The sequence below is a fragment of the Belonocnema kinseyi genome, chromosome 8, assembly GCF_010883055.1.
Source record: "Belonocnema kinseyi isolate 2016_QV_RU_SX_M_011 chromosome 8, B_treatae_v1, whole genome shotgun sequence".
In the NCBI taxonomy this organism is placed as follows: domain Eukaryota; kingdom Metazoa; phylum Arthropoda; class Insecta; order Hymenoptera; family Cynipidae; genus Belonocnema; species Belonocnema kinseyi.
In genome coordinates this window covers 111,443,587-111,452,668 of record NC_046664.1, presented here as the reverse complement: position 1 = coordinate 111,452,668, position 9,082 = coordinate 111,443,587, and the positions used below count along the sequence as shown (strand labels likewise).

The following is a 9,082-nucleotide window of genomic DNA, read 5'->3' as shown; positions in this document are numbered from 1 at the left end:
TCTTTAAGTACGTTTCCGAATTTCCCAGTAACTGCATATCGAAGCACAATTTTAAGAAAGTGTATTTATACCAAATTGAAAATGTTCTATTTTGCTTTTTCTTCAACCGAGTATATAATATTATGGCACAATGTGTACAGTTTATACTATGTTAAAATTTTCTAAAAATTATAAATATATTTTCAAATTATTTACAAGATAGAGTGTCTACGAAATAAACCCAGACTAATTAACTTCATTTTCGACCTACCCTCACCCTCCCTGCAGCACCAGAGATATGACCCAAAAATAAAAAAACTACATTTTTACTTTCATTATTGTTACTTTTTGACAATTCCAGTCGTATTTTTCATACAAGTAATTACCAATGGGCAATTTCAATTTTTCCATTACTTTTTAATCAATTTTAATTGTTTTAAGAACATAAATTATTTAAACAATTATTTAATGCCAAAAAATGTAAAATAGAATCGTACTTTCTGATTGAAATGTAATTGTTCGTCAATGTTTGTAGTAATTTTTTTTAAAAACATTATGTGATTATTTAAACCACTCTCAATTTGACTCAATTTGACGAAAATCAAACAGAAACAATAATTAACTGTGTAAACAATAACATTAGGCTTTTAGCAAAATTTACTAGTCCCCGAAATCATTGACTATTATTATGCTTAACTCAGAAAATACGATTTCAAAAGTTTCGTTTGAAAGTAATCACTTAAACAAATTGTATTTGTTTAAGCAATTAAAAACTGATTTCTGTACTCTTGCTATACCTTATAAAGTCATGTAATACACTATTTAATTATCGAAAAAACTGATTGAGCGACTGAAGATTGTTTAAACTAATAGAAATTTATTAAAAATTAAAATAAATGTATAAAAATTATGTAATTATTCAACAAAACGTAGCATAGGATACCAATTTAGAAAAAGTGGACATTTGTAGCTCTATATATTCAGAAATATGGTAAATAGACAATAAATAATTGTTTAAATGATGATATAATGTTTTTAAGAAAAATGTAATACTCCAAATAATGACAAACAAATACATTTTAATCAGAAAATACGATTATTTAATACATTTTTGGGATTAAATAATTGTTTGAATAATTTTTACTTCTGTTAAGAATTTAAAATTGTTTAAAAAGTAATGGGGAATATTCAAATTGACCACTAGTAATTATTTGTATGGAAAAGACGACGGATATTTTCTAAAAATTAACAATAATGAACGTAAAAATTTAGTTTTTTATTTTAAGGTCATATTTGGGGCGCTGCGGGCGGTGAGATTATTATGATTATGATTGTCTATGATTGCAGAGTTATCAATTGAAGATTCTGGAAAGGAATTGCTCAAGAAAAGGCTGAGAATTGCATACCCTTCAAGTTTTAACCTTGAAAATAAAATAAATAGAAATTCCATATACTTTTCTGATTCAATAATTTCCAATTCTGGGCGCAGCATCTTTCTTCCGAATTTTTTTGTCCTATAGAAACGGAGAGGAGAGAAAAAAGATATATCCAGAAATGGAACCGATTAACCGATTTTTTCTATATTTTTTTAATCGCCTCGCAGTTATGTAATAAATCGAGTGCAGAATATTACAATAAAATTCCATAATATTAAAAGTATTTCTTGAAAAAAAGATCCTACTCCAGCTTCACTCTATTGGGAATCGAATCACAAAACTTCTGATTTCCGATCAGGTGCTTTTCCAATTAAGCTATTAGAGGGATCAGAATAAGAACTCTTAATTCAAGAAAATAAAGCCAAATTTTGGCTAGGTGTTAGCAGATGAAATTTACAAAATAATTCCTTAATATTTTAATCATATTTTATTTTTCTAAACCGGCTGTAATCTTTAACAATAAGAAAGTTGACTGAGGCTTGACAGGCACTCAAGCTAAATCCTGAGCTCGATCCAGGGTTTACGATGCTTAACTCTTTAAGTATCGTCGAAAAAAGAACACTCTAGAGTCTAGACCACCCGTTGTTCCGTTATTCCGTTCGCCATGGGTACATGCATGTTGGCGGTTTGCTCCTGCCCAGGCGCATAAAATGCATCAATTTTCAATTATTTGGAATAAAACAAGGACAAGAACATTTTCCGAAAAAAGATTTAAGCTTGATTCTGTATTTAGACATTTAGATTCTGTGATTAAAATATGAAATAAAACATTTCATAATTGTAGGAGAAAAGCTTGTTTGTGTAATACTTGGGCTGAATTTCAAGCCTGAGGAAGCGCCTTAAAGTAATGTAGCATTATAATTATTAAAGGAAACAAACTAAATATCTAAATTGCTGCAATTATATAATTGTACGTTAAATCTACGTTAGAAGATAATAGCTATTACTCACCCGCATCGCATCTTCGTCCGTAACATCATCTCCTACATAAATGATTCTGATTCTTTCGCTCCAATCGAGTCCAAAAGCTGTTCGAAGAATGTAGATAGAGGCTCGACCTTTATTCCATTCAACCGGCGGTTTAGCTTCAATTGCACAATGTGCAGAACAAGCCTTAAACCCAACGCTCTCAATCAATCTTTTCGCGTGTTCAATCATCTTAGGTCGACCTTCCATTGGAGTCTCACGATAGTGGAAAGTCAGCAAAGCTCCTTTGTTCTCCACCCAAGCACCGTCCTTACACAACTAAATCAATTGCAAAATATAGCAAATTATTTGTCTAAAAATCCATCTTCGATTTTTCCATGACCTCATCACGGGTGCTGTAACGCATTCCGCGGAGCGGTTACTTGAGTTGACCGATAGGAAAAAGTCGCAGGGTGCCTATTCGGTCGACTCAAAAAACCGCTCCGCGAAACGCGTTACAGCACCAGAGATGAGGTCATGAAAGAATCGAAGATGGCTCTGATGGCTATACCGCAAACCGATTATAAAAAATGTTTTGAGGATTGAATCAAGCGCTGGCATAAGTGCGTTGCAGTCGATAAGGAGTACTAAAAAGGGGACAATATCGATTATGATAAATAAACTTGTCTTTTTGATTTTAAAAATAAAGTCCTAAAACTTTTTGATCAAGGTGGTACATTCTTGAATGTCCGTTTATTTTATTGAGAGGGGGGGGGGCGTAAAAGACGTTTTCAGATCAAAATTCGGTGCGCAAACTGGAATGGAAATACAGTTTCTATCAGATAAAAATTAATGAATAATAAACAAAGATGAAATTACAATCCCCAATTGTTTTCACCAAATATCAAAATGATAGGCATCAAAGCGGAATGGGCTCTGCAGAGGCCTCCTCGTCATTTTGACTCCAAAAATTCGACAGTTTTTTCAATAGGTCAATAATAAGTCTGATACATATTTCAGATTGAGTCCCGATTCTCGTTTCTACGAAAAACATTATCGGTGCAAAATTGTATTTACGCTCTACGAAAAGAAAAAGTTTAAGTGTTCAGTGAAGCCTACCTGATCTTGAAGAGCTTGCATCAATCCAGCAACCTTGCCCTCATACTCTGCAGGCATAGGATGGACGAATTTGCTTCCATCGGGGTGTAAAATTTCAAGCCCATGATTACCTGCATACGTTATTCCATCGATGCCCACCATGGATTTAACGTTATTCACATTTCTGCCCGATATAATCGCGATATAAACGTCAGACATGTTCGATAATCTCTGCAATACATTTTTTGTTTCTAATGGTAGAGTAGCCAAGTCTGGATGTGTCGCAATTGGGGCGAGCGTGCCATCGTAGTCCAACAGGAGAGCTAACTTGTGGTCATCGCCAATATACCTGGGGGACATGCGCCATAATTTGATCGTTACCCGGCTTTCATCATGAGTTAGGTCGCAATCGCTCGCGCGGGGCCCGCCTGCTCCCAAAAGCTTTTCTCTCTATTTAACACTTTCCCTCATAAATCCAAATTAAACGATTTCCCGGTTGAAGGAAATAATTTCAAAATTAAATTTTTTCGAAAATTTCCAAATGAAACTACTTGAAGTATTTACATTAGGTCCAAAATATTTAACTATTACAACTTCTGTCGATAAAAAGACAATGATACTCGGAAATTTTCGCTTCCTAATGGCTCCCATAGAATCCAAGTGCCAAGCTTTCAAAGTTAATGTGCCTTAAATTCATGCTGCATAATGGCTGCACCCACGAGGCGACGTAACCAAACTCATGCTTATAATTTACATGAATATATAAAAATATTCAGCGATGTTATAAGCTTAAAATGATTTTCCTTTGAACGAATTTTTACGTCCGTTTAATTATGTTTTCCTGATAATATCCCGCAGTAGCACATGCGCTGGTCGGGCCCAGACATGCACATTCCTTAACTCAGATGGTACCTACTTGCTCAAATAATCATCAAAATCGTCCATTGTGACTGGCTGCATCGTAGTGGCTCCCACAGAATCACGTTCTTCGAGTGAACCCATCACTTGGAGAAAGGACTTCATCCAGTAATTCACGTCGTACATTTTCTCGCGACGACGCAAGTGGTTCATTCTCAAAGTTCTCTCGTCTTCAGGCATCGTGAGAGCTCTAAAATATATTACAATTCTGTAGATGATTATATTCAACTGGCATGCCAGTGTTACAGTGTGTATATTTAGACTGAGGGGTCATCCTTTTCTGAATCAGAAAAATATGTTCCTTATGTTTTTCATGGAAATTTTGTAAGAATTCCAAAGAACAGAAAAATGTTACACAGTTTCTTTTGAGGTACAACTTTCCTTAAAAAATTGATTAAAACTACCAAATTATTAAATATGTAATCATTTTGTTAACCCAAAACTCCATTTTTCGTATTTTTATCATCACTCGTTGGCAGCCCGTATTTATGCTTCTAAATGATTCATTTTATAATAGCCTTTAGTTCTTATATTATTTAACAAAACAAGAAATGTGTTATATATAAAAAATATGCGTTGGGCGAGAAAAGATAGAAATATGAAAAAGGGAATTTTTAAATAAAAATATGAATTAGGTATTACTTACAAAGAGTTAATCAAATTTTACAAGAAAAGTAAATTTATAAAAAATAAATTAAAATTGATACTGAAGAAATAAATTATTTTATTTTTAAATTGCAACAAATTAGGGAGGCCAGATTTGAGGTCAAAATCTTCCGCCTATAAGTTAAGATCGGTCCGGTGGGTTACTAGGGTTGTTAAAAGACCTCCAAATTCTCAAATCGGGCGAATATCAGAAAAATGATAGGCGAAGGTGATGGAAATATACTTCTATGGAAATAGAAGTGAATACGTTTAGAAGGTATCTTATTAATTTTTCTCTATTCTACGCTTATTACCGGGTATGATGTTCAGTTCAATTTAAATAAATATATACTTGATATTAAATAATATTAAATCCATTTTCTCATTAATCAGTCTTGTCATTGACTTTTAACCATAGTATTCCCTCAAACATTTTAATTACCATCACCATTACTTTTTAAAAATATTTCCTTTAAAACTTGAAATTGTTAAGATTATAAAGGTACAAAGATTCCTTACTGAGCAACTTAAGTTATAGTATTGCATATTTTAATTATTATATTTATATTGGATATAAGTGATATATTTTTTATTAATTCTTCCGATCATGTATATGCTTTAAATATTTTTTTAAGTGAGGTCTTAAATATTAATTTTTTCTAACATTTACAAATAATAAAATCAATAATATCAGAAAAATAAATAATAGTAATATAAAGTTCGAACTGCTTTCAAAATGTATGTCAAAATAAAATTTTATTCATATTAAATTACATCTTTTTATGAATTTCTTTTTAATGATTAGTAATGGTTACTCTTATTTTTTCATATTTTTTCCGTTTATTTGCAAACAGCATCAATGCTTTTTCTGAATGCAATTGAATTCAAAAGTCAGACCTACTTTTTGTGGCATCATCTATTGGATTTGTTTGACGGACATTTCCCCTCCTGATCGTAAGAAAACAGAAAAGTGGGGGGCGATGCATGGGGCTGATTACGACCAAATATTCTTTAAAAGGTGGAGAATATACATATCTGCTCTCTTAAAATGAACCAGTAAAATCTCACTCGTATCCAATGAAACCTCAGTGGTTGAACAGCCTGACTTTTGTCACTGGCAATCAGTACGATTTCACTGGTTCCCTCAGAGGTATTATGTAACTCGTATAATCAATGAGGTGCAATGGTAAATTAGTAGCAGTAGCTAGTCGTACGTCTAGTCGCCCGTCAGCTAGTTCGATATAACACTTATCCATTCGTCATATTTGTTCTAACCTTTGCAAAATTATATTTTAAAAACAACATTTTTCCCTTACAATAATAAATGAGGACCAAACTGCAATATACTAGGAATTAGCGCATAATATATTCCTCTTAACTGTGGGAAGGGCGTTGCTCAAAGTTAAAACCAAGAGACCAGCGGTCTTACCACTTTCAAGGAAAAGCATTATATACTCTGCTTATTGCAGCCAGATCCTAATTATGTTTAACACAAACCCTATTGCACCAGAAAATTCATTTTCACTCACGCGAAATACGAGGCGAAATGCAAAGACGCAACTGGTCACTGATCACTGGTTGAATCCATCATTTGACGTCAGTGGTATATTAATTAACTGTTTTAGTTCAGTCACGTTTTAGTTCGCCCCGTCAAAATCGGAAAATCGTTGTTTTACTCAGCAATTTCAAGAATTTATCGGCTACTTATAATTAAATCAATTTATTTATAAAATAATATTGATTGACTAATTCTAGTCAATTTCACTGGTTCAGTTTAAGAGATTAGAGGATCGTCATTTACATAACTCTATACCGACAACTTGACATCTTTCATTTTAAACCTAATCAATTAGTACCTGTGAATGACTTCTGCAGCTTCATCAATTTCATAAGGATTGCAAATCAGGGCTTCGTGCATCATCTCGCCAGCTCCCGCGAAAGGAGAAACGATGAGGACACCTGGTGGTTTGTTAATCTGACAAGCGACAAACTCTTTGGCGACTAAATTCATTCCATCTCTCAAAGGAGTGACCAAGGCTACGGCAGCATCTCGATAAAAGGCTGCTAGCTCGTCCTGGCTCACACAACCATAGATGTAGCGAATTGGAGACCAATTTGGAGTTGTGAAGCGACCATTTATACAACCTATTAACTGGTCCATTTCCAATTTTAAATCCTGGTATTCGCGGACATCTGTTCTAGATGGCACAGCGATTTGCAACATTGTAACCTGAACAGATATTTTGCAATTAATGAGAATAATGGGTATCATTTGGTATTAGTCAATTAAAAAACTATGTTCTAGTCTGTTATTGATCTGATAAAGTGAAATAAAGTTAGTTGACTAGTGTATTTACCTCTTCTCGATGTTCTGGATGTTTTTCTAAAAGCATTTCGAATGCCTTCAATCTGTGAACAAGGCCCTTGGTGTAATCGAGTCGATCCACTCCGAGAACTATCTTCTGATTCGTAAGCATTACCTTGGGTGCAGTTTCAGCTAATGAAACAAATCTGTCGAATGGAATGCCAATAGGAAGTGGTCGAACTCGAACGGTACGACCTCCATGTTCAACGAGAAGATTTTTGCGATCAACTCTGCAACCTAAGCTTCTCTGACAGCAGTCGACAAAGTTTAGACAGTAGTCTTGAATGTGGAAACCAACCATATCACAACCTATAATTACTCAAGTTTCTTCAATGTTTCATTCTAGAGCTTACAGTCAAATAAGAAATTAAAATATACGATATAAGATATACATATATGAGTATGATTATTATTTACAAGCAATTGTTTTAAGAATAATTACAAAAATCTTACCTAACATGCCTTGAAGAATTTCGTCAGCCCAGGGAAAAAGTCTAAAGATATCCCATGGAGGAAAGGGAATGTGGAGGAAAAATCCCAACTTTAATTTTAGGTTCTTGTCATCTGCCGCTTGTCGTATCCAGTTTGCTGCCAACATGAGGTGGTAATCGTGAACCCAGACGAGAGGTGTTCCACTTCCCTGCCCAGCTTGCTCTTTGTGAATGAGCTCCAGAGCCTGAACCTGTTAAAATTCGAAAGAAAGAGAATTTAATTTTTGGAATAATTATAAACTGCAAACAAGTTATTAACTTGACCATCAAGCTAGAGAAATTCTGAGGAATGGATAGATATTTTAAAAATTTTATTACGGTTCTGGCTGCAAATTCTTCGTTGACTCTACTGTAAGCTCGCCAATGATCTGCGATAAATGTTGCTCTATCTGGCATGGAGTGAAACAAAGGCCAAAAGGTCCCATTACAACATCCATTGTAGTAAGAGTCAAAAACTCCAGGTTCTACATGCACTGCTACCACCTGAAATAGAAAATTATATATATAAATCGGGGTATGCGTGACACATTATATGAGGAATGGATTAATGTGAGGAAGAAGATATCGATTTTTAGATTGATCTAGAATTCCGTGTTATTTATTTAAATAATACGTTTATTCTGCAACACAGCTCGGACCCAGGTTAAGTGATCAATCTTTCTAGCGATCATCCCAAATGAAGAGCCTTTACAAAGTCATGATGTGAACTGCCTCACTCGGGCCCCTTAGCATCCAAGGTCGTTTATTTCAGGCTTCATTCACTCTACTCGCACTTTTTATTGACTATTTCTCGCCATATTTTTTTGTCCTGGCATACTTCTTTAGCTTTTTTCACGTCCATGTAATTTTTCATGCAAACTCTTGTGTGCCTATGGTCCTATGACTCTTTGAATTAGGTTCTCATTCACACATTCTAACCATTCTTTTCGCGGTCTACCTCTTCAAACACTGCCATTTAATTTACCTTGATATACTTGTTTAGTTAGTCGTTCATTTTTCATTCTCTCAACATGCTCAAACCATCTGATAGAATTTCTTTCACACATGTCAACTAGTGTCTTATCTACACCACATTCCCGATATATATTATCAGTCGCGGAAAAGAAATATTCCAAAAAATAAATTTTTCAAAATTACTATCATTTTCAAAACATCCTTAGTAACAATATTTTGTAAATCTCATTTTGATTTGTGATTTTTTTCTTGCTCTGATTTCGATTGCATATTATCATTCATGAGAAAGT

The 9,082-nt window shown here is 34.0% G+C and overlaps 1 protein-coding gene across 5 annotated transcripts in view; it reads right to left on the bottom strand.

Annotated features, from left to right (window-relative positions):
* LOC117177884 (alpha,alpha-trehalose-phosphate synthase [UDP-forming]) overlaps window positions 1-9,082 on the bottom strand; it is a 285,945-nt gene that overhangs the window by 19,248 nt on the left and 257,615 nt on the right. For 4 of the 5 annotated variants that reach the window (XM_033368945.1, XM_033368946.1, XM_033368947.1 and 1 more), the window contains 7 exons: window positions 8,157-8,321; window positions 7,801-8,029; window positions 7,340-7,656; window positions 6,839-7,212; window positions 4,336-4,527; window positions 3,441-3,777; window positions 2,367-2,660 (listed from right to left, as the gene is read on the bottom strand). In XM_033368945.1, coding sequence (XP_033224836.1) covers window positions 2,367-2,660; window positions 3,441-3,777; window positions 4,336-4,527; window positions 6,839-7,212; window positions 7,340-7,656; window positions 7,801-8,029; window positions 8,157-8,321 — 1,908 coding nt within the window. The remainder of the gene's footprint in view (window positions 1-2,366; window positions 2,661-3,440; window positions 3,778-4,335; window positions 4,528-6,838; window positions 7,213-7,339; window positions 7,657-7,800; window positions 8,030-8,156; window positions 8,322-9,082) is intronic. The other variant, XM_033368944.1, reaches the window with a different exon arrangement.